At 36.9% G+C, this 14,762-nt stretch overlaps 1 protein-coding gene across 1 annotated transcript in view; it reads right to left on the bottom strand.

Annotated features, from left to right (window-relative positions):
* Positions 1 to 14,762, bottom strand: part of UNC13C (unc-13 homolog C) — a 559,379-nt gene that overhangs the window by 217,813 nt on the left and 326,804 nt on the right. Inside the window, exon 17 of the mRNA XM_078079321.1 lies at positions 8,335 to 8,468. Coding sequence (XP_077935447.1) covers positions 8,335 to 8,468 — 134 coding nt within the window. The remainder of the gene's footprint in view (positions 1 to 8,334; positions 8,469 to 14,762) is intronic.

The raw sequence follows: 14,762 nt of genomic DNA on the forward strand, positions 1-14,762 counted from the left end.
GACAAAGAGAAAATCCTGAAAGCAGCTCAGGATAAGAGATATGTAACCTACAATGGTAGAAACATTAGACTGGCAACAGACCTATCCACAGAGACCTGGCAGGCCAGAAAGGACTGGCAGGATATATTCAGAGCACTAAATGAGAACAATATGCAGCCAAGAATACTATATCCAGCTAGGCTGTCATTGAAAATTGAAGGAGAGATAAAAAGCTTCCAGGACAAACAAAAACTAAAGGAATTTGCAAACACGAAACCAGCCCTACAAGAAATACTGAAAGGGGTCCTCTAAGCAAAGAGAGAGGCTAAAAGCAACACAGACCAGAAAGGAACACAGACAATATACAGTAACAGTCACCTTACAGGCAATACAATGGCACTAAATTCCTATCTTTCAATAGTTACCCTGAATGTAAATGGGCTAAATGCCCCAATCAAAAGACACAGGCTATCAGATTGGATTAAAAAACAAGACCCATTGATATGCTGTCTGCAAGAGATTCATTTTAGACCCAAAGACACCCCCAGATTTAAAGTGAGGGGGTGGAAAACCATTTACCATGCTAATGGACACCAAAAGAAAGCTGGGGTGGCAATCCTTATATCAGACAAATTAGATTTTAAACCAAAGACTATAATAAGAGATGAGGAAGGACACTATATCCTACTTAAAGGGTCTATCCAACAAGAAGATCTAACAATTGTAAGTATCTATGCCCCTAACATGGGAGCAGCCAATTATATAAGCCAATTAATAACAAAAGCAAAGAAACACATCAACAACAATACAGTAACAGAGGTGGACTGTCACAGCCCCCTCAATGAAATGATTAAGCAAAAGATCAACAAGGAAATAAAGATTTTAAATGACACACTGGACCAAATGGCCTTCACAGATATATTCAGAACATTCCATCCCAAAGCAACAGAATACACATTCTTCTCTAGTGCCCATCGAACAGTCTCCAGAATAGATCACATCCTAGGTCACAAATCAGGTCTCAACCGGTACCAAAAGACTGGGATCATTCCCTGCATATTTTCAGACCACAATGCTTTGAAACTGGAACTTGATCACAAGAGGAAAGTCGGAAAGAACTCAAATACATGGAGGCTAAAGAGCATCCTACTAAAGAATGAATGCGTCAACCAGGAAATTAAAGAAGAATTAAAAAAATTCATAGGAACAAATGAAAACTACAACACAACTGTTCAAAATCTTTGGGATACAGCAAAGGCAGTCCTGAGAGGAAAGTATATAGCAATACAAGCCTTTCTCAAGAAACAAGAAAGGTCTCAAATACACAACCTAACCCTACACCTAAAGGAGCTGGAGAAAGAACAGCAAATAAAACCTAAACCCAGCAGGAGAAGATAAATAATAAAGATCAGAGCAGAAATCAATGAAATAGAAACCAAAATAATAGTAGAACAGATCAATGAAACTAGGAGCTGGTTCTTTGAAAGAATTAACAAGATTGATAAACCCCTGGCCAGACTTACCAAAAAGAAACGAGAAAGGACTCAAATCAACAAAATCATGAATGAAAGAGGAGAGATCACAACCAACACCAAAGAAATACAAAAAATTACAAGAACATATTATGAGCAACTATATGCCAGCAAATTAGATAATCTGGAAGAAATGGATGCTTTCCTAGAGATGTATCAACTACCACAACTGAACCAGGAAGAAATAGAAAACCTGAACAGACCTAGAACCACTAAGGAAATTGAAGCAGGAATCAAAAATCTCCCAACAAACAAAAACCCAGGGCCAGATGGCTTCCAGAGGAATTCTACCAAACATTTAAAGAAGAATTAATACCTATGCTTCTGAAACTGTTCCAAAAAATAGAAATGGAAGGAAAACTTCCAAACTCGTTTTATGAGGCCACCATTACCTTGATCCCAAAACCAAAGACCCATCAAAAAGGAGAATTACAGACCAATATCCTTGATGAACATGGATGCAAAAATTCTCACCAAAATACTAGCCAATAGGATACAACAGTACATTAAAAGGATTAGTAACCACGACTAAGTGGGATTTATCCCTGGGCTGCAAGGTTGGTTCAACATCCTCAAATCAATCCATGTGATACAATACATTAACAAAAGAACAAGAACCATATGATCCTCTCAATAGATGCAGAAAAAGCATTTGACAAAGTACAGCATCCTTCCTTGATCAAAACTCTTCAGAGTATAGGGATAGAGAGTACATACCTCAATATCATAAAAGCCATCAATGAAAAACCCACAGCGAATATCATTCTCAATGGGGAAAAACTGAGAGCTTTCCCCCTAAGGTCAGAAACGCGGCAGGGATGTCCACTATCACCACTGCTATTCAACACAGTATTAGAAGTCCTAGCCACAGCAATCAGAAATCAAAAAGAAATAAAAGGCATCCAAATTGGCAAAGAAGAAGTCAAACTCTCACTCTTTGCAGACGATATGATGTTTATGTGGAAAACCCAAAAGACTCCACCCCAAAACTGCTAGAACTCATACAGGAATTCAGTAAAGCGGCAGGATATAAAATCAATGCACAGAAATCAGTGGTATTCCTATACACCAACAACAAGACAGAAGAAAGAGAAATTAAGGAGTCGATTCCATTTACAATTGCACCCAAAACCATAAGATACCTAGGAATAAATCTAACCAAAGAGGCAAAGGATCTGTACTCAGAAAACTATAAAATACTCATGAAAGAAATTGAGGAAGACACAAAGAAATGGAAAAACGTTCCATGCTCGTGGATTGGAAGAACAAATATTGTGATGATGTCAATGCTACCTAGAACAATCTACACATTCAATGCAATCCCCATCAAAATACCATCCACTTTTTTCAAAGAAATGGAACAAAGAATCCTAAAATTTGTATGGAACCAGAAAAGACCCCGAATAGCCAGAGGAAGGTTGAAAAAGAAAGCAAAGCTGGTGGCATCACAATTCCGGACTTCAAGCTCTATTAAAAGCTGTCATCATCAAGACAGTATGGTACTGGCACAAAAACAGGCACACAGATCAATGGAACAGAATAGAGAGCCCAGAAATGGACCCTCAACTCTATGGTCAACTCATCTTCGACAAAGCAGGAAAGAATGTCCAATGGAAAAAAGACAGTCTCTTCAACAAATGGTGTTGGGAAAATTGGACAGCCACAAGCAGAAGAATGAAACTGAACCATTTCCTTACACCACACACAAAAATAGACTCAAAATGGTTGAAAGACCTCAATGTGAGACAGGAGTCCATCAAAATCCTAAAGGAGAACACAGGCAGCAACCTCTTCGACCTCAGCCGCAGCAACTTCTTCCTAGAAACATCGCCAAAGGCAAGGGAAGCAAGAGCAAAAATGAACTATTGGGACCTCATCAAGATACAAAGCTTTTGCACAGCAAAAGAAAGTCAACAAAACCAAAAGACAACCGACAGAATGGGAGCAGATATTTGCAAATGACATATCAGATAAAGGGCTAGTATCCACAATCTATAAAGAAGTGATCAAACTCAACACCCAAAGAACAAATGATCCAATCAAGAAATGGGCAGAAGACATGAACAGACATTTTTCCAAAGAAGACATCCAAATGGCCAACAGACACATGAAAAAGTGCTCAACATCACTCGGCATCAGGGAAATCCAAATCAAAACCTCAATGAGATATCATGTCACGCCAGTCAGAATGGCTAAAATTAACAAGTCAGGAAACAACAGATGTTGGCGGGGATGCAGGGAAAGGGGAACCCTCCTACCCTGTTGGTGGGAATGCAAGCTGGTGCAGCCACTCTGGAAAACAGTATGGAGGTTCTTCAAAAAGTTGCAAATAGAGCTACCATACGACCCAGCAATTGCACTACTGGGTATTTACCCCAAAGATACAAATGTAGGGATCCGGAGGGGTATGTGCACCCCGATGTTTATAGCAGCAATGTCCACAGTAGCCAAACTGTGGAAAGAGCCAAGATGTCCATGGACAGATGAATGGATAAAGAAGATGTGATATATATATACAATGGAATATTATGCAGCCATCAAAAGGAATGAGATCTTGCCATTTGCAACGACGCGGATGGAACTGGATGGTGTTATGCTGAGTGAAATAAGTCAATCAGAGAAAGACATGTATCATATGACCTCACTGATATGAGGAATTCTTAATCTCAGGAAACAAACTGAGGGTTGCTGAAGTGGTGGGGGGTGGGAGGGATGGGGTGGCTGGGTGATAGACATTGGGGAGGATAACTGCTATGGTGAGCGCTGTGAATTGTGCAAGTCTGTTGAATCATAGATCTCTACCTCTGAAACAAATAATACATTATATGTTAAAAAAAAAAAAGAAGAAGAAGATAGCAGGAGGGGAAGAATGAATGGGAGGGAAATTGGAGGGGGAGATGAATCATGTGAGACGATGGACTCTGAGAAACAAACTGAGGGTTCTAGAGAGGAGGGGGGTGGGAGGATGGGTTAGCCTGGTGATGGGTATTAAAAAGGGCACGTTCTGCATGGAGCACCGGGTGTTATATGCAAATAATGAATCATGGAACACTACATCAAAAACTAATGATGTAATGTATGGTGATTAACATAATAATAAAAAAAGAAAAAAAATGTTGGCTTGTGGGTGTCGCAAAGATTTCTTAAATAGGACACAAAAAGCTCAAATTATAAATCAATAAATTAGATTACTCCTTCAAAATTTTTATAAAGTTCTTCAACAGATACTAGTAAGAAAATGGAAAGAAAGTCACAACCTAGGAGAAAATATTGCAACATTTATATCTGACAACAGATCCTTATTATAGTGTATATAACGGCCCATTGTAACTCCATAATAAATTGATAAACATCCCAATTTGGAAATGGCAAAAAGAACAGATGCTTCATCAAAGATATATAGACTGTAATTAAGCACATGAAATGATAGTCAACATCAGTATTTAAGAAAATGCAAATTAAAACCACAATGAGAGGCCACTATAAACCTATTTGAATGGCTAAAACAAATCCTAACCATATGAAGTTTTGGCAATGTACAACCACTTTGGAAAGTAGTTTGGCAGTTTTAAGAATACAAATCATGTACCTACCACATGAACCAAAGGAAAGGAAAGACTATGTCTATGCAGAAACTTGTAAACAAATATTCATAGCAACCTAATCTAGAAAAAAAAAAATTTTGACCCTAACCCTAAAAGATGAATGGATGAACATCTTCGGGTATATCTTAGAGTGGAATGTTACTCAGAAATAAAAAGAAACAAAGTATTGCTACACACAACAACCTGTTTGAATCTCAAAATAGTTGTAATGAGTGAAAGAAATCAGACTAGAAAAATGTACATATGATTCTTTTACATAAAAGGGTAAAATTTCCAAACTAATTTATAGCATCAGAAGGCAGACCAGTGGTTGCCTCGGGCGGGTTACAAAAGGCATATGGAAACTTATTAGGACGATAGATATATTCACTATCTTGATTTTGGTGAGGGTTTTGTAGCTAGATACATATGCCAAAACTAATCAAATTGTATAATTCAAACGTGTAGTTTTATTGTATTCAATTATACCTCAATAAATGTTAAAGAGGGAAAGAGAGAACCACACCTAAAGATCTGAAAATACTTTAATGGTTTTCAATTTATTTTTTTTAAAGATTTTATTTATTTATTTGACAGAGAGAAACACAGCGAGAGAGGGAACACAAGCAGGGGGAGTGGGAAAGGGAGAAGCAGGCTTCCCACTGAGCAGGGAGCCCAATGTGGGGCTCGATCCCAGGACCCTGGGATCATGACCTGAGCCGAAGGCAGACACTTAATGACTGAGCCACCCAGGCGCCCCAATGGTTTTCAATTTCAATAAAATAGTGAGATTTCTATAAGCATCTAGAAAGCTACTTCATAAAATTTTTAAAATGTGAATAAATATTGCTCAAATACTCTAGTGCACCAATTAATAATGAAGTAGGAACAGAAAGAACAGATGTAAACTACATATAAATGTTTAATTTCTTCATTCATTCAACCAATATATATGCCTGGATATATACTAATATAGAAAAAAAAAAACCTCTTCCCAAGTTTTCATTCTATAATTATTATAAATTGTCATAAAATTTGAATAAGTCTTTAAAACATCCTCAAAATCTGAGCAAATACAATCATAAAACATAGGTTCCAAATACCAGGAAGGCATTCAAGTTTTTTTAGGGCTAGGTTCTCACAGAAAAAAAAAGTGACTCTAAACTCTGACATTAAAAACAAAAATAAAAAGCAAAACAAAGACATCCTTTTCCTTGTCTCATTGCTCCATTTTATATTTAGTAGACTTAATTTAGGTCATAATTTAAATTTTATTTTTGCTGTAACTAAATGTATTTCCTCCATTTCTCTTAATATAGTTCCAAAAAGTCAAATAAAATATTTGTATATGTTTCACAGTGTATATGATTAAAAATAATTCTGGGAAACTTTAATTGATTCCATGATTTTATGATATATCTTTTACTAGTCATTACTAGATTTCTAGTATTTGGTAAATGTAAAGAATTTCTTTGATTAGAAGTAAAATCTTTTCATACAACTTTTAATTAGCATTTCTGAGGAGATGTCCATTTTCATTCAACAGTCATTTACCAAATGGCCTATACCAGCTCAAGGACACAAAACAAGTATTGATTTCCCTATCTTCAGGAAATCTACTCTGTCTCAAAGAAGGTCTGAAGAATGAAGGAGAAAACAGATCTGTTCCATAAAGCTGCCCAGGATGAGCGGAGGACATGTGATATATTAAAAGAGAAAGGCACCTAGGGGGCTCAGTCAGTCTTGATTTCAGCTCAGGCTGTGATCTCAGGGTCATGGCATTGAGCCGCGTGTGGGGCTTTGCATGCTCAGCATGGACTCTGCTTGAGATTCTCTCTCCCTCTCCTACTGCCCCTCCCCCTACTCATGCTCTCTCTCTCCCCCCCTACATACATACATACATAAATACTTTAAAAAATAATAAAAAAAATTGAAGAGAAGATATCGTCCTATGCTATCAGAAGACAATAAAACAGCAGGGTCTCTATAGAGGGTCATCAGGAGGTACTCTGGTCTTCAGGCAGAAAAGGTGAGTATAACACGGAAAGTGAGAAGAAAGTATAAAGGCAAACCTAATGACGCTATCATGGTTGCTTATCAAAGAGGACCAATTTCTCCACAATTAGGTACTGAGGGCAGATGAAAATCAGTGGTTAAAAAACAAGGAAAGGATGAAAATTGGGACACTTAAAAATTTATTCCTTCTGTAAGTAAAATTTCAATTGGATTCAACAAAAGCTTTTTGACCCTGTCTTGGCCATTATAGAGAAATAATAAAACCAGTTCTCTATAGTAAGTCTGAATCTACTTCATGCTCTACTTCATAGTTTGTCTATTTCTGCTATCCCTGCTGCCCAGAGCATTTCAGGTATTACCAATATGTCAGGACACCCTCTCCATTAATCACATTACAAGTGCTTGATTCACAGACTCAGCTGTTATTTTGCTTTTGCTATATAGCCGTCAACATGTAGGCATAAAATAAATCCTAAACATGCAACACTAAAGCTGGACTGGATCTTGGATATTATCTAGTAATATATGAGGAAACTGAGACTGAGGGTAATTAGATAATTTGCCCAAGTTCTCATAGCAAGTGGCATTTTGATAAATTAATAATTTTAGACTCTTCTAGAATCTGTTATTCTAGAATAGCCATGAATTTCAATTGATCTGTTCATCTATCTCCTCATAATTTACAAATTCTATGCATGGGGGCATAGGCTTAACATTGTTACTTGAGAAAATGGACTTATTCTATTACATATTGCAATAAATCCATGGTATAGAACTATTTTGAAAGCAGGTTTTCTTTTGACAAATCTTTATTATTACAAAGTCACAATGAAATATGTTTAATACTAACTTTTCAACATTCTTTTTAGTTTTGGGGGAAGTGCAATGGGATAGTTTTGTGGGGTTTTGTTGTTGTTGTTCTTTTTGAGACAAGGAGATAATTATGAAAGGAACCAAAGAAACTTTTCTACATCAAACAAAAATAAATTTGGGGAAATATTTGTCTCTATATCCAAAGAATCTCACTCTATGGGGCATGAACTAAAAATTCATAATATCACCAAATTGATAGTACTGCTAAAAGTACAAAAGTCCTGCTTTATATAACTTAATTTTGGAAAAAAACACTTTTCCAGTGAGAGTATAAACCATGCTTCAAGTATTTTATGTTTTCGTAACTTTAGTGGAATAAAACCCATTCATTTCCAAGACAATGTACTTACTGATTCAGGACAGGTGTATAGGCAGTTTTATCCTCATCAATAATAGTGACCATCAGTGTAATAAGTTGGGGCCAAAAATCCAAATTCTTGGTGGTCGGTCCCTGATCTTCCCGAGGAATGTCCTGTTTCTTACTCTGCTCACAAGGTCACGCAACATGCAAGAGAAAAGGTTAAATGATATGACTTAGTTTGTCATTGTCAAATGGAAGGATTAGAGAAAAGTGGTTACAGAAAAATTTTTAGGTTATGTGAGCCAAAGCTATTAAATTCAGGTTTCCATTCTTCACCGAATGACATCCCATAGGATAAAGTCACAATGGCCAGACCAGGCTTGCATTTCTACATCCTTTGGTTTTGAACTGGAGGTTTCTCTTTCTTAATTGCAGTTCATGATCTTAGGAATTATTTTAAAATTATCCCTTTAATGTGGCTTCTTCCAAGGAAAGAGGTTGAATTCTGTGTGTACAAAGGTGTGTGTGTGTATGTCTGTGTATAATTTATCCTGCCTAAATATTTTGTCCATAGTCACATTGGTGGTAAGTGGACAGAACCAAGGCTGGTTACAAAGCCAGTACTGTTCAATTCTACAGTATACAAATATTCTATGAATGGCATGGACCACTCTCATTCCACTCACAAATGCATCTAGTTAACTAAAAGTTACATATCTTTCTCGTGTGTATGTATGTTTAAATCATATTTGAATCCTTGATTTATCATGCTTCATGAATTCTTCAGCTCTCACCTCTGAGAGTGTTGTCCAGGATGATCTAAGTTTACAATGAGATGAACAGAGTACAATAACAATCTTGTATATTTCACATATCAATGTCATACTCAACAAACACAATTCTTTTATTTGGTGGGTAATCTTAGAGCACTTATTTTCTATTTACTTTAAATAATTAGGCAAAAAAGATAAAGGCAGAGACAATTTTCACTCAAGTGTACAAATAAGTAGGAAGCATATGGCTCCCCTAATTATTTCTGCCAAATGATTTATAAGCTTATAGGTCCAGGATATCTGAAAAATTTACCTTTATGCTCAAAATACAACAGATATTAAATGTTGGAGAGCAAAATTAGTCCAAAAATCAGTGGCTGGCACAAATTACTTCAAACTGCCAGAATGAACTATAAGCATTCTCCAAAGGTTAAGAACCTTGTGTATGTGGTCCCAGAGAACCACTTGGAACTTCTTAGCAGGTTTCCTCTTTCAGTTCCTGAGGTACATCAAGGCACATCAGAAGATCTTCAAGAAGAAAATCAGGCAGCAATACAGGCTTACAAATATCCAGATTTGCCTACTTTCAAGTTACATTTTCTATTTAAATTTATCCTTCTTTGGTGAACAAGATTTTATTATTGTCACAATAATGTGATTACTCATTACATTAAGTTCAATAGATTTTTTCTTCTATGATGTATTTAGAAATCGAGAGAACCTGGTAGATTATAAAGGCTGTAAATAAAATTAGTTCTGATGGCCACAGCATTTGTTTCTCAAATGCATCTGAACTTAATACTGTCATTAATCATCATGACGTGTATACAGCCAAACTATATGTCTAGCTTATTTCAAATAATGTGATTAAATGAAAGCAAATACTCTAGATGACATGGGAAGTCACTTATTGTCATTCTGCAAAGAGTAATACAGAAGAAAGAGAGAATAAAGTAGTTGAATATGTATTAATTCCAAAATTCCTTAGCTGTCTCAAATTCTACTTTCATTACTCCTTTTTATGACATTAAAGGAGTATAGATGGTACCATTTTTTCATCAAATTCTGTATGTTTCCCCAGAATAAACCAAACTGGATGTTGAATCATTAAGTTTTCACGTATCACATAACATCATAATAAATCAAGGTATCTCTAATTTAATAGTGCACTTTTAATGGCCTACATGTTTAAAAGGATGGGGTACACAATCATGTATATTGAAATATTTACCAGATTTCTTAAAGATTAATTTTTTTCTGAGCAACACTTTATTAATATCCTAGAAGTCTATAGGGCATTTGATCTGATGATCAGAAAAAATTAAGACAATGGTAGTAGAAATTTAGGAAGCTGGGCGCCTAGGTGGCTCAGTCGTTAAGCGTCTGCCTTCGGCTCAGGTCATGATCCCAGGGTCCTGGTATCAAGCCCCGCATCAGACTCCCTGCTCAGCAGGAAGCCTGCTTCTCCTTCTCCCACTCCCCCTGCTTGTGTTCCCTCTCTCGCTGTGTCTCTCTTTGTCAAATAAATAAAATCTTAAAAAAAAAAAAAAGAAAGAAATTTAGGAAGCTAGTAATAAGTATACTAATATTTACTGAAACCTTTACAAATTAATATTTATCATAGGAAAAATGTATCTCATATATATATACTCTATATAATATATAATGATAAACCCATTAATGACAAGGAACAAATGGGATATAGTCAGTTCATAAAACTATAACTTAGCAGATCGACTTTGATTATGATCATTAGAATTATAGTAACTAAACACTATTTTCTTAATAGATTATTGAGGAAAGGGACGAGAAAAGCTGTGAGAGTATAACAGGAGCAAACGTGGAAAAGTTGCCAGGGTGTAGGATCATCCGAAGAAAGTTTCCAATGGTCATGTTTATAAAGGATATTTCAATACAGAAAAGCTCTACCAGACAAGCTGACAAGATATACACTATACTTTTATAATATCAAGTGAGAAAATATGAAGATATTCCATATAAAGAGAACCATTACATGCAAAAAACAAAAGTATCAAAATAACAGATGCCATCTTCATGTTAATGTGGGACTTACACGACACTTCTAAGTCTGTTATAAAATGTATGGCATTCCATATATTTGTTTAATAAGTATATAATTTTGAAACACCTCCTCTAAGGAGTTGGCTAGACAACGGTTGGGGGAAGATATTCAGTAAAGTAAGGGGATACTGAAATGCAAAAGTACATGATGGAGAGAGACAGCGAGAGAGGGAACACAAGCAGGGGGAGTGGGAGAGGGAGAAGCAGGCTTCCCGAGGAGCAGGGAGCCCGATGCGGGGCTCAATCCCAGGACTCTGGGATCATGACCTGAGCCGAAGGCAGATGCTTAATGACTGAGCCACCCAGGCGCCCCAGTATGTAGCCTTTTGATAGAGTGTGTTTCTCTATCATTGGTTCTAGTGGATATTAGCATTATTTATACACACACACACACAATCCATGTTCAAATCAAGTGAGAAAATGCTTGCTTAAAACAAAGTTAATAAATTATTTCTAGATTCCTGGAGTAACATGCTAATATGCACTGTGATTCTCGAAGATGGTGGTTCTCAAACTTTAGTGTTCAGCAGCATTGTCAGGAAAGCTTGCTAAATCACAGACTGGCAGTCTTTTCTGCAGAGTTGCTGATTCACCAGGTCAAAGGTGAGGCCTGAAAATTTGCATATATAATGAAGTTCCTACTAATGCTGGTGCTACTAGCTCAGAGACTAGTTTAAAAAACACAACTCTGGGGGTGCCTGGGTGGCTCAGTCGTTAAGCATCTGCCTTCGGCTCAGGTCATGATCTCAGGGTCCTAGGATCGAGCCCCGCATCTGGCTCGCTGCTCAGCAAGGAGCCTGCTTCTCCCTCTCCCACTCCCCCTGCTTGTGTTCCCTCTCTCGCTGTGTCTCTCTCTGTGAAATAAATAAAATCTTTAAAAAAAAAAAAAAAAGAAAAACACTATTCTGAGAACTAAAAATGGAGCATTAGTTCCTCAAATGTATTTGAGCTTGACAAAGCCCTCCACTCCTCTCCTACTCCCTATATCCCATTCTTGCACAACTTTCTGAAGAATAATCTTCCTCTGAACTTACTTTGGGAAACAAAAGGCTGCAGAGATAGATACAGTGGTCAAATCCTTTAGGACCTGTGTGTCACGTCAAGGAATTAACATTTAAACCATATTTCATGGAGGACCATTAGAAGATTCCAAACATGGGACTACTTAATTACATTTTTGTTTTAAATGATTTGGCAGTAGCAGGAAGTTTAATTGACGTTAAACTAATGAAATAGTTAATGAGGAAAACTGATAGACTCATGAAAATATTTATGAAATGGTTAATAAGTGAAATTGACAGAACTCATTGCCTAAGTGGTGAGAAAGAGAGGGAGGGAGAAATCAAATGGAACTATCCAGAAGTTAATCAGGTAATTAAGTCTGGAGTTGAAAGCAATATCCTGGACTGCTGATGTAGCTAGAAGAATTCCAGGATATATGTGGTAGCTGAAATTATGAAGTAAATAAGATTACTCAAAGAGAGGGAGAATATAAGGCCAGAGGCAAGACCTTGGAGAAAAATATGAATAAGGAAAATATAATTTTATGAAAGAGAGACCTAGATGGGGGAGTGAGTTGAAACGGGAAGGAATGGATCCAGAGTGTATGTGGGAGAATTGGCCTCAAACAAATGAAGAACACGGCTTCTTCTGAGTCAGGAGATAGTCTTGCAGGTAAGTCTTGTTGATGGTGAGAAAGAATAGCTAGGAATTTCTATCCTAAGAGAAGAGGAGTAAATAGTAAAGATCTGAAACAGCCCCCGCAAGGAATGACAGAGAGTCTAAATTGGACCCATGGTGGCACCTCCAGGTAGCTTGGGAGCTTTGTGGAGAGTGGGTCCCTGAACTTACAGTATCACTACTCGGGATAATCATGTGTTTTCTGCAGCACTGGATTTAGAAGTCAAGGATTTGCTACTGAGGTATAGTAAAAGTAGGAAAAGAGAAAGAGATTAAATGTTTGACAAGAGTGGTTCAAGTGCTGGAACAAATATTTATTTTGGTCCAGAGGAAGGAAGAAGAGAAACAGAAAGGCATAAGAAAATGCAAATCTTTTTTGTCTACTTCTTTTCAACTTTTGCCAAGAGCTCATAGACACCCCGCCCCTCACATCACTATATCTCTTTTTTTTGTTCTGTGATCACATTACAGTACTGAAAAGGCAGCAATTATTGTAATTCCTGTGTTCTACAGAGGAGAAAACGAAGGCTGACATGGTTTAAAGTGGTCCATCCAAGGTCACATAAGGTCCTAAAAGTCAGAACACCCAGACCTTGAAAATTTCATGTTCTCAAGGGAGCCTACTTTGCTCTACCCTCCCTTCTCCTCACGTTAAAAATTATTCAAGTTTAAAAAAAAAGTTGGATTTTGTTTGCTAAGTCATAAAGAAGCAAATTAACTTACTGATTAACAGGGTTTATGACATCTCCCCTAATTAAAAAGTTTGAGAGCCACTGAAAAATGGAAACAGTAATTTTAATTGATGACCTAAGTCTCCATATGTGTGTGTGTGTGTGTGTGTGTGTGTGTGTGTGTCTGTGTGTATAAATGGAGCATCCTTTTGAAGGTGGTATCAACACTTCCCATTACTATTTTTTCTTTTTCCTTCTGGCAAAGTTCAGTTCACCACTTAGAGGATTTACAATTTCATCACCTTTCATCTACCTGCTTCAAACGTCTTTTTCCACTATTGTTCTTTAATGCCACTGTCAGAGATGCTGCCTTCTCCCACTGAATTTTACTGGCATATAGTAAGTCACTTAAATTTGCATATGAATGGGAGAGATTCCAGGAAGTTAGGATGAATGAGCTGGATTTTGATCATCCATTTAATGAATAGCCCTTAGTATTCTGGCCATACCATGGATCAGAAAACTCTAATGTTTCAGTGCAAATAAAGTTGTCCCCCCTTGTCTTTCTGGGACAGCTGGGGCACAGTCCATATACTGAATCCATGATTTATTATATAATTGGCTTTTTAAATCCATAGCAAAAGTGCCTAGGGCAACATGAACTGCAACACTGAGAATCTAAAAGAAACACAGTAAGGAATGAAATTTGAGACTATATTCAAAGCAGCCACTGACCAGTGTTTTTTTAAGTCTGGTCCATAGATCACGTACATCCGAATCACCTGGGTTGCTTTTGAGAAATACATTTGACTTTAAAGCCACTGTTGCAGACTTACAAAATCAGGGTAAACAGAGGTACGGCTTGGGAATCTGGACTTACACATTCAGCTCTGCTCTTCTGAAATCCTCATGTTCACAGGAAGAGTCAGGACAAGAGTCCTGACTTGTAATTAAGGCAGGGAAAAATAGGCCTTATTTTTTTTATTTTAGGAAGAAGAGTGATATATATAGTTCCTCCTAAAAACTAGTATCAGTCATGGATTTGCTAGATTTTGCATTTTGTCAGTATAACAAAAGACTTTTGTTTCACTTTACATCTGAGAAACTTCCGACTACATGCAGCTCCCGAATTTTAAGAGGGGATAGAATATCTTTCTTTCTGGATATTTTTATGTGGTGCCTCTTCCAAGTGTTGATAACTCCTATGCTAGATCCTTTGTAAAACATTACTTTTTAAATTAATAGTCTTTGGGAAATTACTGTTCTATTCA

Source organism: Halichoerus grypus, chromosome 8, assembly GCF_964656455.1.
Source record: "Halichoerus grypus chromosome 8, mHalGry1.hap1.1, whole genome shotgun sequence".
Taxonomy (NCBI): Eukaryota; Metazoa; Chordata; class Mammalia; order Carnivora; family Phocidae; genus Halichoerus; species Halichoerus grypus.